General features: G+C 44.2%; 1 protein-coding gene across 20 annotated transcripts in view; it reads left to right on the top strand.

Annotated features, from left to right (window-relative positions):
- FBRSL1 (fibrosin like 1) overlaps positions 1-17,247 on the top strand; it is a 503,666-nt gene that overhangs the window by 224,865 nt on the left and 261,554 nt on the right. For 18 of the 20 annotated variants that reach the window (XM_066199921.1, XM_066199915.1, XM_066199925.1 and 15 more), the window contains one exon: positions 6,522-6,557. The exons of the other annotated variants lie outside the window; for them this stretch is intronic. In XM_066199921.1, the coding sequence (XP_066056018.1) occupies positions 6,522-6,557 (36 nt within the window). The remainder of the gene's footprint in view (positions 1-6,521; positions 6,558-17,247) is intronic. 20 annotated transcript variants of the gene reach the window in all.

The following is a 17,247-nucleotide window of genomic DNA, read 5'->3' as shown; positions in this document are numbered from 1 at the left end:
TCTCTCTCTGGTAGATGAATACAAAATAACTTCTGTGATTTCTAATTCAGGCAGTTCACTGTGATCTGCTTTTCTTTGTGTGCCATCACAGGCACTGTCTCCCCCTTCCCTCCTACTTCCCGTACCACGCTTCCCCTCCTGGGGCACAGGGATTAGAGCAGCAGCGTGGTACAAAGCTGGAGGTCCCTCATGTGTGCCTCAGGCTGAAGTACCTTGCCAGAAGCACAATCAGACGAACCTCTGAAGTGAGAACTGGACTGCAGTCACACCACATCTCCGTATTTATCCACACTGTAGACTTTGGTCCACGTGGGCTGCCTGGTCTTGGCTCCGGCAGGGTGGCAGTGGGACCTCAGTGCCACGGTCAGGGGTGTTACACAGCACACTGAAGGAGGTTTTGGAAGGCCTGGGGTAGTAGTGTGTGGGCTGCAAACTCTTTGTGGCATGTGCTGTCCATTTTTCCTCATGTGTGACGCACTGGAATCTGATCCGCAGTTTGAAGAGCAGAGCAAGACCATCCTAGTCAAAAAGAGTAGCAGCAGGATAGTTTTAAGACTCCTTCCACAAACCACGACTCTTGGGAAACTGGTTTGAATATACGTGGAAGGATCACGAAACTTTGCAAATCCCATCCTTCTGGAGGCAAAAATTCCCATCCCTTCAGCATGCTGCCTGCTTTTATCTGCGTCCCACCAAATGCTTGCATGGAAACGGCTTCAGCAGAAATTAAGTTCTAATGGCTGGCACGAAGTTTCAGTGAGGGATAGTTACGAAGCAAGAAAGTCTGGAGAAGTTTTGTGAAGCTGGCAGAGGCGATGGTTTGAACGGGAGCAGCGCTCATGTAGGTTCTGTGCATTTCTGTGAGGTCTTTTCCTCTTGTTCCGGGCTAACTGCACTCAGTTTGTTCATTCCTGGTCGGTGGCCATCTTTCCTTCTGCTGTCTGCAGCCACCACTTGTAGGAATAAAAGTGTCTTGGGTGGAATCTGTTCTGTAGCTTATCAAGCCAGTTACAGATGTTCAGACCTTGTGTAGTTTGCTGTCTTACCAGACTGGTTTTGCAGTGTTTCTAAGCGTAACACACTCTGTTTATCCAACAGAATCAAGTGAGTGAATTCAAGAAGGAACACATTCAAGCATTGCATGACATCCAAATCATTCATCATGTGTTGTGGTTATCTTGTCAGGTCCAGGTTTCTAATCTCAGCCAACATCAGATGCACTGGGTGACCTTTGCCATGTCAATTGAACTCATTGTATCGCAGACAGGAGTGTGGCTATGGAAATTAATTGCATTAAGAGTTTCTGTGTTAAGGTCTGGCATATCTCCTGCCCTTGGCTCTTTTTGCCCTTCTCTCCACTTACCCTTCTCATTCTGAGATTACTGGAGTTTTATAAGGGACTTGCTTGGGAAGGAAATATGAGACTTCTCCAGTATTCAAAGCTGGAGCCACGTTCTGTTGTTGAATGCTCTGTGAATGACCAAGGGGAGGGCAAACACATGCAATTCCTCTGCCCTCTCTGACTGTGGAATTGGGAGGGTGGAAGATGGGTACAGCTGAGGTGAGTGTCATCCTGAGCAAATGCTATAAAACAATTCAAAACCAGATCTCTCTGTGCACACCATTGATTGCCTCTGCTGAGTGTTAACCAAGCAAATCCGGCTTACAGGGCTGGGCCTTATGATAAGTTTGGGGCTGTGATTTGGCAAGGCAAGATTTGGCACTAAGTAGGAGCTGGGAATTCTGCCTCAGTTCCCTTCTCTGCTGAGGGCTCCTCAGGTGCCACTGGGCACATTTGAGTCTTCCCCTGCCTCAGTTTCCACACTGTCACAGGAATGGCATTAACAGCGGTGGCTGGAGGCTGGTTTTGGGGACTGTCCTGTGCCACGTGGGAATAGCTTCTGGCTGAAAACAGCCATTTCAACAGGTGACTTGGAGGTACTTGATACACTCTTGGTTTCAGCCAGTGGAAGTGGCACATGTCAGAAAAGCAGGAATGAACTCTTGACATTTCTGGAATATGTTAATTTGTGTCCTTTAGCCAAAGAGGATGGTGGGGAGCACTAGACACGAGCTAGTTTTGTGGTTGTGCTGCCATCACCTGCTTTTAACTAATCCCCTTATATTTAGGTTTTATATCAAGGACACAAAAGATCCAAGCTGAAACCTGCCTGACCCATTGAGAGTAGGGAATTGGCTTCAGATGCCCTATTACCTCGATTATTACTGGATTTTAAAGCCTTTCCTGCTGTCTTTTGAGTTCAAGAAGTAACCCTATAGCTTTAAGAAACTGAACAGAGGGTGTCTTAATTTCTTTTGCACCATGAGAGCAGTGGAAGGCCATGCTTTTATTTATATAAGGGAAATAACTTTTCCTGTCAATTTAATAGACAATCTTGGAAACCCTGCTGCAGGTTATTGGTGAGATTTTCTCATGATTTTCTTTTCTAAATTGCAGTTGCCGTTTTTATCACAAAGAAAGAAAGAAAGAAATTTTTTAAATACAGTTGCAGATAGCAAGTGTAACTCATGGTCTCAAGGACATCAGTGGGGGGGTAGTAGAGTCTTTCAGCAGTAAGATTTTGCCTTTGCTGCCAGAAAGGTATATTTTTTTATATCCAGTGTAATTAACAAGAGAGCTATCCCAGGGTAGAAATAATTCACTCTGTGACATAACTGAAATGTCTTGTCTGTGCTGTCTGGTTTTGTTTTTAACCTTGAGCTTAAAAGGAACCAAAAATCTTTAGTTGTAAAAGAGCACATCATCTGCAAAATATTATAAGCCACTTGTCTTTATGCACAAATGCCACCTAGCAGTGCAGCTCCACTTCTGCATCGTTAAATGCACAGACCATACTCATTTTGTCTTGAACTAAAAACAGTCTCCCCTAGGAATGCTGGGGATTCCAGACAGCCCTGGGGCAGGAAAAAGCTGGTGCTCAGGCCAGGCAGAGAGGGATGCTGCCCTCCCTGAGGCTCTGCTCGGGGTTGCTGTCCAAGCTGGAGTCAGAGGTCTGGGATTCTGTCTGGCTGGTGGGATCACAGTCCTGGCTTGGAGTTGTGTGTTTGTCAGCCCCTTATCTACCTGGAAACCATTGTTTCCCCAGGCAGTGTCTGAGGGCCAGAGCTGAGCCTTCTTGGGTGCCTGTGTTGGAGCAGTAAGAGCTGGTTTGGGTTTCAGTCTCAGGTGAGCCAGAGGTCCCAGGCAGGTGCTGTGCTGATGGGAGCAGCACCAACAGGAATGTGGTTGGCTGGGTACCAGGGGCGCCGTTGTACCCTGCTGCTTGAGGCCCTTCTGACAAGGAGAAAATTGACCAAAACAGCAAATAGACTCTTTGGAGAGTGAGAGTTTTCTGACAGCCCTCCATGTAAGTGCTCCTGTCCTTGCAGGTAAGAGCCTCGGTAAGTTGTTCCAGCTGAAGGCTTGCCCCAGTAATTACTCCTGCCAGACAAGCACTCATTCACTGTGAAAGGAGGTTTCTTCAGCTTTGGGTAGATGCCAAGTTAAACTTCCACTAAGATTTCTTATATTTGCAGCCACAATTGATTACTTTTCTCATTATTTGATCTTGATATAGAGACATACGGACTGAGCCATGTTTGTGTTAACCCCCAAAGATTTTTTTTCTTTAGGAACATCCATCACAGTTGCATGCAAACTGTTCTGCTCTGACACTCATAGCTGATACTAGCTGGGGTTTTTTTTTAGAATTGCTACACGTGACAATTGGTATGGATCTGCCTAAAGAGCCACAGTGTTCTCAGCTAACCAAGAAAGCCATAGTGGTTTGTTAGATGTGCAGAAAAATGCTTGCAAACAGCCCTGCAGAGTGTGGGGCATGGTTGTGCACAAACCTAATTGTTGGAAAAGATTTTACAAGTTGACTCCAAAGTATTCATCAGTTACTAATTTTATATATGCAATAAAAATTCTGAGGGGGGGGGGGGGTGGGGGAGGAACGCCACCCTTTTTCTCTGCTGATTTTCAGGAAATCTGATGTTAAAACTTTTAAGAGAGAAGAGGCTCTTGGGTATGAAAAATACCAGAGTCAATTGCCATTCATTTTTAATTATTTCTGATGTAACACTTTATCCAACAACTGGTTTTATTGTTTTCTACTCAGTGGTTTTAAATCAGCGGTCTGCAGATTCCTGGGGTTCTTGGACAGCTTGGGATGCCTGAAAGTTGTCTTAAGAAAAGCAGGTCTGTTGTTAGTGTGCTTGAGTTCATTGTCCAAGAGTCTGCTCCATCCCAGGAAAACATTTTGCGTGTGCACAAAGCTCGAAGATTGAAAATAGCTGTGAGAGTGAAAATGCTCTGAGGCTGTTTCCCTGGAGAGAAGCTTCTAATGAAACCTCTTGTTTCTGTTTTTGGTTATTATTTCCAATTTGTTAGAGCTTGTCATTCTTGGTTAAATCTCAGTTGATGGAGGGCTGGAGTGAGAACTTCCACCCTTTTTCCTTTCCTCCTCCTGCCTTTCCAAGCAGGTAATTTGCCTCCTCGTCATTTCTGTGTTTACTTTAGGTGAACTGCCTGATCAGGCTCTCCAAAGTGTCGGAACACATAATTGTGTTCAGCTGTTTGACATACTTATGTAGTTAGCAGGATGCTGTTATTAACCTTTTTCTCTACAAGGCTGAGTACTTTGGGGTATAGAGTACTTAGAGAGAGAGAAGTTTGTCATGGTTTCTCAAAAATAGAGGTAAATGCTGCTGCCCTTCATTTCACTGGTCTGTAGCTTTATTTCTGGGCAGTTTATATTAAAGAGGTTTATAAATAAATCCGTATTACTTTTTTTTTTTTTTTTTTTTTTTTTTTTTTTTTTTTTTTGTAATGTTTGAAGGCGGTGACCAGATCTGTGTGCCATATGCAGAAGGTGGGAATTCAAATGCTGTTATCAGTGTTGTTGCTGCCTCAGGCTCCCCTGTGGAAGCTGTCCTTTTCCAGCAGCACAGCGGTGCAGGTGTAGCATGCCAGGGGTGGGGACTGGCACCCAGTCACACCTTGGCTGCAGACCTGTGTGTGAGAGCCTTTCCTTCTGCCTGGCACCTTCATTCTTGTGCCAGCTGGTGAGAGGGTTAACAGGGAGGCCTCCCCCCACACCCACATAATTGCAGGACTTTGCTCTTGTCTCTGCTTTGGGAGCTTTCCTCCGTGGGCACTTGGCTGGAAGATTGCCTGTCTGGTGTCAGAGGCAAGCCAGTGGCAGAGAGCTTGTGTGGGCAGAGCAACAAGACAATTGCATCTTCCACTGAGAGCAGGAGTCTGGAAAAGGTTTCTATGTGTATCTATATCCTCTGACCAAAAGGTTTTCAAACTGCTAGTACAAAGGGACTGTTATCTTGCTGGTGAAAAATTACAAGTATTTGCAATCAGTTTGCATCAATCTCTTTGGGGTATTGTGCTGTGCTGATTTAGTAACGTGATAACTTCTGGCACTGCTGCAAAAAGACGAAACAATTCTCAAGATCAGCCTGCAACAATTTGGTATTTTTGGTACCCACTAGAACATCAGTCTTAGAAACAGGACTGCTAAGACTCCCTGGATCTTGTTTTAATAAAATCATGTAGTGAGGGCATCATGATTATAAATCACACTTGGAAATTGGCCTGCAGAGCACTTGCTGGGTTATGTGGTGTCGTGTGTTCCTGGCTCCTTTTTAATTTCCGAAAAGAAGGCATATAGCAGCAGCTGGAGCTAGAGGTGGAATTCATTTAGTTGCTTTGAGAAAGACACTGCCAGGAAAACCCAGCAGCTCGACAGTCTTTGGTTGTAGAGAGGGGAAAGGGATCCAAGTGACTGGAGCTGGTGTAATGAGAAGGAAAAGAACCAAATGATTTGGCAGCTTGTGAAAGAGGTAAGGATGTGGTAGAGAAAGGAGCAGGAGGAGCTGAAATGAAGAGCAGGAGTAAACAATGTAATTTAACTTATTCAAAAGGGACAGAATGCTTATTAAAGCTCTGAGAGATGATAAATTAGTGCTTTGCTGCTATTGTTATTTCAGATAGAGTTGTCATATGGTAATGCTGCAGCAAAGAAGGCTGGAGGCTCACAGATTCGTAGAGGGGAATAGAAAGTGGGATATTTGGTTACATGATTGAGAGTTGGAGTCGATGAGGCACAATGTGCAAGCCTGATTCCGGAGAGCATCCTTACATGTGCGTGCTGTTCCCAGGAAGGTGCCGTCACGTCCTGAAGAGGGATGGTTCAAAGTATGTGTCCTGCTGCTGTGAAGACGTGTCCCACGCTGAGAGCTTTTACCTTGGTCGGGAGGAGCTGTCGAAGCCCTGCTCTGGCTTATGAAACCCTGTCTGAAATAGCCCCAGAGCCCTCACCTGGAAGTGCTCTCTGGCTGTTACTCCTGTGGCAGCACACAAAATATCAGGAGATCATTTGAGGTTGTGGAGTTTTCCCCTAAGGAATACTGGGCTGGGGGAGGGAAATCGCAAAATGATTCTTATCTTACATTACACAGAATCTCTTGCATTACTTACTGTGGCATATTGTTTCCTCCCACAGAGTTCTGCTCAATCGCTTTCAGGAAGAGGCTACTCCGTAAGTCATTTTACAGCTAATTCTTTCACTTCTGTTGATGTTGATTGCAGAGGTTTACACTACCTATTGCACAGCCACTGACATGGAAGAAATGCAGAACAGAAACAGGGTGAGAGCACAGGGCTGTTTGTGCACCTGGCAGGGGACAGCCCTGACATGCGAGAGTGCATTAAGAGCCCGAGGGCTTCTTAATTTAATATTATACTTATAGGGAGGGTTTTTTTGGTCAGTTTATTTCAGCCAGATAGTCACCTCTGGAGAATTACAAGACCTGAGTGGGGAGAGTTTTCAACATCGGCTGGAGATGCTTCCCTCCTCTCCTCCCTCCCCCATACAGGTTTTCATTTGCGTGTTAAATACACAATTACTCCCGTTTTGCAAAGAATCACGACCCTCTCCATTGTTAACAGCAAGAAAGTCAATATTCTCTTATTTACAAGCTCTGAGTTACAAAACAAGCTCTCTTGTTTTCAGGGGAGGGTGTTGCTGATATTTCCTTCACAGGAGTGCCACAATGTTTGAGGATGGTGTTACAGGGTCAGGACACGTCTGGCTGTGTATGCAATGTACCAGACATATTGAATTGTCCATTTCTGTTCATATGTTCCTTATTTGTATGTGCAATAATGACGTTTATTCATATAGAGGTGGATTAATTTGTTTGTTTTGGGTACATTTTCTGCTCAGCTGTCCAAACAGGCAGGCACAGACATCACTGAGTAGAGTAATACAGAAATAGGAGAGGGTGTGAGAGGCTTAGCAGAGTCAACACGAAAATTCCTGGAATCACATTTTATCTGTCTCTCAAAACAAATGTATGGTGGGGAGATGTGATACCCTGGTTGTTCAGCCAGTAAGTCATGTGTAGTGCAAAGGTTATAGATGAAAGTATATGCAAATCTGAATGTGAATGTCTCAGTCCAGCAAACAATTCCTGCCTCCACAGATTGACGGTAATTGCTGTTTTCACAACCTCTGCCATGAAAAAGTTTTGCCTTTTAGGTGAATGGTCCTGAACAGTTTCATGCCAAGAGCTAAAGCTGCTCATTCTCCACAGGAGCAGAACAAGGGTGGATTTTATGTACTTCAGAAAGTTGATGTGGAGGCCTGAAACACGTTTCTTTTTATGATAATCACCACAATTATTTACTTCAATGACTTATGTTGTAAGTTTAGGGTGATGGAACTTGCTGAGCTTCTACCCAGTGCACAAAGAGGAAAAAATTGCCAGGCAGTGCAGAATTTATGGTCTGATTTCATAGCAACACTGGCCCATGCTATCATGTGTATAGTCAAAAATTCATAATACAAGATTTAAGTACATTTTCATCATGAAACCATTACAAAATAACACATGACTTGAAAAGTCTTACAGTTTTAATGAAATAATGACACAAACTTTTGGCCAGTAGTTACATGTCTACTAAGTATCCTCCTGTCTAAATCTTGCCAGTATCCCAGGTGAGTATCATCGCATAATTCATTGAGGGATGAAGAATGTTTGCTCTAGGACCCATTAAGTGCTGCTTTCCATTCGTTTGGAGAATCAGATTCACCTAAGCTTCTAAAGGCAGATGCTTTATCTCCTATTTGTCTGTAAAATGCCATGCATGCCCATGGCACCACATAAATAATAATGAATCATCTTCACAGATTTTATAACTGAGGGCCTGGTTTGGGAACTAAACAATTTCCCAGTGGCTATAACATAGGTTGCAAAATCGTAATAGAAAAAGGCCAAAGAATTCTTCTCAGAGTCTCAAGGCCAATAAATCATAGGACTGTTTTCTTCCATTGCTCGCTATTCAGAAATTTATTTTTGTTTCTCAGAGAAATGATTTTGAGAAAATTACTAGCTCCTTCTCTGGGCATGTGTGGGGACAAGGTTCTCCTCTTTCACCACTTCTCAAGGGAGGTGAGAGCTTTTTGCATGCCAGGGCAGTATTCTGAGATCATGAGTAGTGTGAACTGGCATTGCTTTCCTTTATGGATTGCCATTTTCCCTGTTAAACTGCCTTCTGCCGCACCATGTGCCTGCTCTTGAGGTCGACTGTTCCCCCCAAGACTCCGATGCTGCTCTAAATTGATGTAGCAAAAGTCAGAGACTGCCACTTCCAGCAGTGCCTGACCTCGTTGGCCCAAACTCCCATGGGACGCTGATTCTCGCAGGTGGCACAGAGATGTTCAAACCACCAGATCCAGACAACTGGCCCCACACCAGGAGTCGTCCACTGCATCTATAACAGTTTCCACTTTCTCACGAAGGCAGCTGTCTATGAAACATGAAGTCACTATTTTGGCTCTGCCCCTGTTTACATGGGATGGGCTGTTTCCCAGACATGGTGAAAGCAGTGGTAGCGGGAGGCACGGTGGAGACGCCGCTGTGCTGGGTGTTCCTCCTGATAGCTGTGCTGATGGCTTGTGTTGTGGAAGACTTGTGGAATGATGATCTGTATCGTTACTCAGTGAAGTCCTTGTGCTGGGTTCCATCGGCAGCTGTTTAAATACCACAAACTATTTTGTGCGTGCTCAGTTTTAATTACCTCGTGAATCCGCACTCTTCGCCATTCACTTGCGTCAGCTGTCCTTGCAGAGATGTTTGCTTTCAGAAACATTTGTAAAAAATGCACATTTTAAGGAAATGAGCATTTGCAAAGAGAGAACTTAAAACCCACAGTAGGAATCTTGTGTGAAAAAATCTCAGTCCAAGGTTTGGCTCATCCAGCTGAGCCATCAAGGCCTGTCCAGGCAGTCAGGGCAGGCTCATTGGTGAAAAAACTCAGCAAATGCATCATCCATAATGTGCAGACTCTGGAGCTAGAGGCAGGAAGAAAAATAAATGCAAATGTCTAAATAACTAACTCCTGAGTGTTGGATATTCCAGCAATTTCCTTGACTTCAGGGTTCCCATGGGACATTAGGTGCCTAAATAAGGAGCGTGCTTGAAATAGCTGTGAAATTCTGGTCTCATTGAAGTTACCACATAACCTCTGGTGAACTCCAGTGCACCTAGATTTAATTTGAGCCTCAAAACCAGCAGTAACAGTGACCTGGCACATACTTTCAGTGTCTCCTGTACATACCAGGGGCAAAATCTCTTATAACACTATTTCCAAAAATGAAGTTTCAAATGGCGTTTACTTTTACTTGGCTAGGACAAGACATTTCTGTACTGCTGCTGCAAGCTCCTTCTCTCATCAGTAGCATGTGTTTCATATCCTTATCTCATTAAATGTATACTTCCGCTGTGCTGAGAAATAAAACACGAGTTTGTTTATGGAGGTTAATATCTCATTCTCTCTATGACTTGATGGTTACATTTGTGTGATAAGCTACTCCGGCCATTTGTCACATTTTCTGCATGCACAGATGAGATTAGTGATCTTAGTCAGAGAGGTCTGTCTGTCCTCTGAGCAGACTAAACAGATTCTCTTTTTGGTAACAGGATGAGAGGCCTGTCTACCTAAAATGCACTGATTTGTTAACAAGTACACAGAGAATCAGAAATTAGAGTTAGAATTAGTTGAGGTTTCTATATATCACTGATAAATATCCACCCTGTAAATGTTTGTCAAGTTATTTTTCTGATAGTTAACTTAGAACCAAACATAGTTATAAGTAGTTACAATGAATATAATATCAATGCATACATTTTTGTTATTAATGGCTAAAAAGTTGCAGTTGTTTATAAGGTTGAGGAGACTGTAGAGACAAACCCAAGCTGCAGCTGAACTTGACTCACTTTTATGGAGAGGATGGAAAAGGATAGAGCTGGGGAATATGTGGTAGCTTAAGAAAATAAACAAAAAAACCTCTTCCAATAAATTATGTAGTTTATTTATAGAGCATCTGTGCAGCTGTTTGTCTTCTGAAATGGAAGGGGCTAAAATATGGGAGTGAATAAAAGAATAAACTTGAAAGCATATGGCAAATGGGTAGCCAGTGAGCCAACCTGTCTGAGTGTGCCTTGGAACGAAAGTGCAGGAGGATGAGACGTCGTTGTTTGGTTTTATTTGTTCTTGAAAGGGTTGGGGTTTTTTTTAAAATAAAAACAGTAACATACACTTGGCAACAGCAGCAGCTGAGTTTTATTCTGAGCTTCTGTAAAATATCAAAGTCTTTGTAGCCTAGTCAAATCCCTGGCAGCTGATCAAATTCTGTTGATTTTACATCTTCCTTGTTGAGCACCGGAAACCAGTGTCTCAGATAACTCGGGCTGGAGCTCGTGGATAGAGAGAAATGTGCAGAACACCACAAGGCTTGCAGAGACTCTTGGGTCATCCAGAGTCAGCTCAGTGCTATCTGCAACCTTCATTCCTCCTGCTTGGTGGTGTAGCCTGAGAACAGTTATCTCGTCCCCGGGTGAAGTTGAACCTGAGGTGACTCAAGGAAGCACTGGGTAGGCTTTGAGCACCCTGAGCCCACTGCACTGTCTGCCTGGACCCCACTCTGCCCCTTCCTGACGCTTCCTCTCAAATGATCTTGGTCGTTTTTTGAACTGGCTTTCCAGCCAGTTTGTATCTTTGCTGTCAAAGATCTGTACAGCCATCCAGGGCTCCTCTCCTGTGCTGTGTGCTCAGTGGGGCTGTTGCCCAACACAGCTGCCCACAATCACGCTGTCCCATCAGATCTCTTTGGCTCATGCCCTTGAATGCACTAGCTGGGACAGCCAGTTCTGAGCTGCATTCCCCTGGTTTGCAGCACAGAGATATTGCCGAGCTCAGTGACCCCAGTGGGAGGGAGGACAGGTACAAATGGCTGCAAAGTGCTGGGAAGTCATCAGCCGAGGAATTGGTGATTGCAGGTTTATATCTCCTGTAAAGCTCTTTCATGGCCTCTCTCAGTTTTGTGCCAACTCAGTGCGGTTCTGTGAAACCCTGAAGCAGATGGCGCCTGCTAAGGAGACTGTTCTCAGGCCAGAAATCCTTGGTGTGAGCATGGGGCAGGTTCATGGCTTTGGTGTAGTGGTTCCAGGGGCTCACTGAAGATCACACCAGCAGAATTCCCCAGTCCACTCTGTGCTCCGAGGATGCTCTTGTGCTGTTAGGTTGGAACCAAATTATCACTTGGAAAAGTACCTTCAACAGCATCTTTTCTGTACAGACCTTGAGTCAGTACCATTTTCCAAATGGATCCCAGGGGTGATTGTATATATACCTTGACGTCTTTGAGATAGCCATGGAGAAACTGATGTCCTGAGAAGGATAAATTTCTACATAAAGATAAAAAAATCACTGCAGTGAAGCATGTCACACTTCTGTTTGGGAATTCCTGAGTGTGCTTCCCTGGTGGTGTGGAAGCACGCTCGGTGACCAGAGGCACATTGGAATTGTGACAAACAGGGTTTTTCCACCTGCTGCTCTGTCACACACTAATGAAAAATCTCTTCTGTAGGTGGGTAACATTTCTTGGCTGGGCTGGAAAATTCATTGTATTTTAGGACCTCTGATAAATTAGCATTTTTCTGTGCCAAAAATCAGTATTGGGAACAGGGCTCTTGTTACGAATCTAAAACTCCTTGATCTGGAGCCAAAGGTAAATGATAAAACTGAATTTGTATTTCCTACTATAGTGTGCCTGTGGGCTGGAAATGTGAGCAGGACTTTCTGGACAAGATTTATGATTAAAGGAGTAATAATTCCAAAATAAGTATCAATCTCCTTTTGCCATGATGCCAAGCATAAAAGAGGTACTCTAATTGTCTTTTTCTTCTGGACAAGAAAAAGAATGGCAGATAGGTCCCCTTCAGGTGGAACAATACTCTGTCTTCTTTGAAGACAGAGAAAAGAAAAAAGGACTGTAAAAAAGTGATGTGGCCTGCAAGTGCAATGACAGCACAAAGGATTTTAAAAGATAGAAAAAACATAATATGGAATAGAAGCATAAAGTGTTTTGAAAGGAGTTTTCCCTGTAAGATACCAGGAGTTTTAGAGAGCCAGGAATAGAACGATGGGTGTCAGTCCAAAGCATTTAACTTCCGCTGGTTTTCTTTTCCCATGTTCCTGAATAGCCTCACTTCACAAAAACTATCCCCATGCTTGAATTCACCTGGACAGGCTGAGTTCACTGAATACATAAAGAGTTTGTTTGCTCTTAGTGCTGTGTGGGATGGAGCCAGGTTGCTGTAAGCCAGCTGAGGAGCTGGCCCCTTGGCTCCAGGGACTGTCCCATAAGCCATGAGCTCAAATTGAGCTGAGTAATTAGTACACATATTATTCCAGATCCGTGGGAGCTCTTTGGAGGGTTTTTGAAACATCCCATGAAAAGCTTAAGCAGAAGTACAAACATAAATAAACTACATACTTCAGCTTTACAAATACTGAAGTCCATGAACTTCCTTACAACGCATTTTCCTTTAGAAGTTCCCTTTTCTGAAAGTCTGTTTCTTCTTAGATGACCTCTGCTTTTAATTAGGATGAAAAGTCCCATGGATTTTCACTCATCTCCACAGCCATAAGCAAGCACAAAGGGCCCTCTCTGCCTGCCTGAGCAGTGGCCTTGGCAGAGGGGCTGCCTCGGAGGCTCGGCAGTGCTGCCCCTTTGTCCCTGTGGCCGGAGCGGGGTGGGATGATCCTGATTTCCATAACCCCCCCGGCTGCAGGGAGGCACAGCCGGCTGACACCGTGAGCCCCTCGAGGGCCGGGACATATGACTTGTGTGTGATTTTTGCCCGTGGTTTTAATCTCCCTGCCGCTGCCCTCGGCTCGGGGCAGTGCGGGGGAGCAGACCTCTAATCTGACTAGAAAGAGGCTATTGTTAAACAGACGCATCCCCCGAAATTCCCAGTGCTCCTTGGCTTTTGGGCTGGGATAACCTCGCTGTCACTGGCCTTGCACGCTAAAATGAAAAGTTGTCCTAAATCCATCTTGAATTCACCAGCCTGGAAAGGATTACATCCTGCTGAAGAGGAAAGGCAGAGGATTTTGAGAATATCTGGTCTTTATTTCTGGACCTTTTTGATTAAGACTGTCCTGAAGCAGTTGTGTCATGTACGTGCTGTAGCTTTCTTTGTGTAGCAGGGCAGGGTATTTGCTTGTCTGTCTCAGCTGTTTTCACACTGTTGTTTGCTCTCATGACTCTCTTTCCTTAGAATCCATTGCCTTGTTTTAACTCTTTTTCCTTTCCCCTTACCAAACCCAAGAAAAAGATGATTAAAGCAGACAGCTGATTAGAATCAGGGCTCCTTACCTAACTACTACAGTGAGCAGGGGTTAAGTGTGGGGCCTCTTGGGGAATTTGCTTTTGATTTTTGTTAAATTCTCTGATAGCCTTGTGCAGTGAGAATGGGCAGTTCTGGTGTTTTATAATTACAGAGAGGGTTAAAATAGTCCATTTCTGAGGGCTGCCAGTGCACTGGTGTTTGCTGTGATGGGTGCTGTGGTAGGTTCCTCAGAGGAGACTCGTGGGGCTGGGTGGAAAAGGGGTTCACACTCTCTTGTTTTGTCTCATATTTCACTGTGTCCTTGCAGAAACTGCACCCAAAACCAGGGCATGTAAGGGGAGCAGCAGCGGAATTATCAGCGCCACTGCAGAATGCAATTGTAGAAATAAAAGATGAACATGTTTTGTTGGCCTTGATAGCTGGTGAACAAGAGAGATCAAGGAAAAGGGATCTATTGCATCAACTTTGTGGGTGTTATTGGCATTAGAGAACACTGCCTGTCATCTTGAAGCATCATAAATATTTAATTGTGCAGCTCACTGGAATACCCTGATTGCTTATCAGTCCCAAAATGGTTTTCCCTATGTTAAACTATACTGAAATAAAATAGTCTAGAAAGGGTAAGTTCTTTGGGTGATGATAAAACTAGTCACTGCACATCCAGAGTGTAGGGAAGGGTTCCTGTAGGTTGGTGGGTTTTACTCAATTTCATCACTTGTATTTCTTCCTCGTCACCTTTTTTTTAAAATTGAGATTTGTTGGTATAGGCGAGAGAGATCTTCAGTTTCTTTCCTGTCCTAACAGAAGACAAAAATGCAACTTTAATTTAGCAAAACAACAGATGCAACCCTAAGTCAGCTCTCACACCAAAGAAAACTTTTGATAACATGCTGAAGGTGTGGGGGCTCTGCTGTGAAAGCTGCAAATGGGTGGAAATCTGCTGTAGGCTGAGGTTTCTCTCCTCACTTCGTGTTTCAGCCTGGATGCGATCGAGCTGGCTGCTGAAATGTGAATATACTGGGCCATGTGGTTCCTCTGCGGTGGGAAGGCGGCTCTCCTCCATTCCCTGTGGGGTGAGAGAACAGAGGGGCTCCGTGCTGGTGTCCCTGTGCAGGTGGCTCAGGCAGGAGGAGCCTGGGGTTCTGCACTGCCTTTCCAGGAACTGTTCAGCTCCTGCTGCACCAGTTGAAGAGTTGCTGAAGGGCAGCTTTCTGATCTGCAGTGCTTACATTGCTGGAAGAGGAGTATTCAGATGGAAACCCTGGTCAGTGAGGTGTTTTTTGTGCAGGGTCAGTGTTTTCACTTCCTGTTGCCTCAGCATTTCAGCATCACAGCTACTCACGGTCAACACCAGCCCCAGTCACCATGACCTGCTGGTCACATTTTGGAAAGGTGTCCTTTCTCCCTTCTATAGCAAATAAATAAATGAAACTGTAGGAGACTTCCTAGATGATGTAAAAGTTCCAACTGCAGTTCTAGAAAGCCAGGGAATGCAGGACAAGGGCAGAAACTTTTGTTGCAGAAACCATTGTAACTTGAGTGTGAGACGGGAATCACATCTGGGTGGGAGGTCTTTGCAATACCATTTGGCAAGTGGTAAGGCCAAATACTCTCTGCTGTTTTATTAAATTCCTTTAGGGAGGCAATGGTGTAATTCTGAAATTCAAGCATTGCTGTATTCAAAACCCTTTGATCAATGATACTTAGTTTCATGGAGAAATTTTTAAGTTCCAGGTCAGAATACCTTGTGTTTCAGCATAGTTTTCAAGTTATTGTCGCTGTTCTCTCTCTTCTTTGCTCGTCACAGGTCAGAAACTCAAAGGCATTGAGGTTGAAGTAAAACAATTGTTCATCACTCTGAGCTCTGCTTTGTTTTTGTGGGAATTGTCTGCTTCTGTAGCACTTTCAGTTTCATTACTTGTTATAAAGTTTGGTTTACTAACCTGCTCTAGGAACAGATACAACCACCAAAGCTGCTTTTTAATTAGCTCTGTGGCCCATCCGGTGTGGATGTGCTGACGTCCTGGCTGTACAATGTACTTCCAATGAAAAGGAACAGTCTGCCATAGAGTCTTGTGACCTCGAGGTCAGTTTTGTGCTCAAAATTGCTTTTGATTATGGAGTTAGTATGTGTCTCAAAAATACAATAAAAAATCCAGCAAGCACTAACGGTCCTTACACAGTGCTGCTGAGTTGCACGCTCAAGTGGTATCACGTCTAGATTTTGATGGAACTAACTGCTTTACTTATAGATACTTTCCAGATGCCATGCTTCTGGTTGTGAATATTCAGAGGCTTGCAACCAGAATGATGGAAAATTAGCATACAGTTACAACACTGTGGACGTGGCTGCAGTGGTTTCTACAGGAATGTAGCCTGATTCATACCTTTACTGTCTGCATTTCATCTCTGTGCTCTATGATGGATAAGACTTGGTGTGCCTGAACACTTACAGCCTACATCTGTAGTATCCTGAGGAATTTTCTTGTCTGATTAATTCACCGCATGTGTTCACCAGAAAGCCTCAGGACATGGGCACTTTTTGGGAAGATGTTAGGTGTAACTGCTAAGTACTTGCAAACCTCAGTTCAGTTTTTTTAGGCTGGTGCTTTGTTATCTGTAAACAATAAGAAATTTTGGAGCTGATTAAGAAGCTATCATATGTGCTTCTTGGGTTTTCTGGACACGGGGTTGAAATGGTTCATGCTGCCCTTGAAATCAGCTAATCAAAGCAGGACAATTTTTGGACATCCTGTAGCAATTAGAGTGCTGTAGATGAGGGATGGTACAGACTGTGTAATGTGTGCTTTGAACTTGAGCAGCAGCATTCTCAGACCAGTTGGTAATCACCAGAGGGAAAAATGGTTGCATTTGAGGTGGGTGAAGCATGTGTGTGTTTTACTGGATTGATGAAATTCTGCCATCACCTGCAGGGCAGCAGCAGCATTGAACAGCTGAGAAGCTAAACTTATAGGGATACTTGTAATGAACCAAAGATTCAAAATTTAATCTCAAAAATCACTTATCTAGAAGGATTTCTCTCCAAGCATTCCTCATACCAAAATACAAGCAGGTGTTGTTACAAGCATGGTTATAAGGCTCGTGACCAAAGTTAGATCAGGCCAACACATTTTCCCCGTGTATTCATGTCTCTTCCAAAGCTGCTTAATAGCATCTAGTAGCATCCTGGTTTAAGAGAAAACGAGCTGTAGTCACAAAGATTAGGATGTCACAGTGGAGATGCCCGAGGCCACAGAGCACTGTCTAACTGGCAGGCATCGAGCTGTGATGGGTGCAGGATGCTCACAGACTTTGCCTGAGTATCTTTCCTTCCCTCTAAAGACTCGTTCTCCAAGGAGCCCTAATTCAGTTCATTTCTAGAGAGCCGGGGAAGAGGGCAGGAGAGAATAATAAATGGTCCCTTGAAAACAAGAGGCAGCAATAGACGCCACACGACGACCCAAACAGCCTATTTAACTGCAGCCAGTTTCCTGCTGAAGATTCATTTTGAAGAGATTGCGAGAGCAC

The sequence above is a fragment of the Chamaea fasciata genome, unplaced genomic scaffold, assembly GCF_029207755.1.
Source record: "Chamaea fasciata isolate MVZ Bird 193981 ecotype frontalis unplaced genomic scaffold, bChaFas1.0.hap1 SCAF_18, whole genome shotgun sequence".
Taxonomy (NCBI): Eukaryota; Metazoa; Chordata; class Aves; order Passeriformes; family Sylviidae; genus Chamaea; species Chamaea fasciata.
This window is presented reverse-complemented; position numbering and strand designations above follow the sequence as displayed.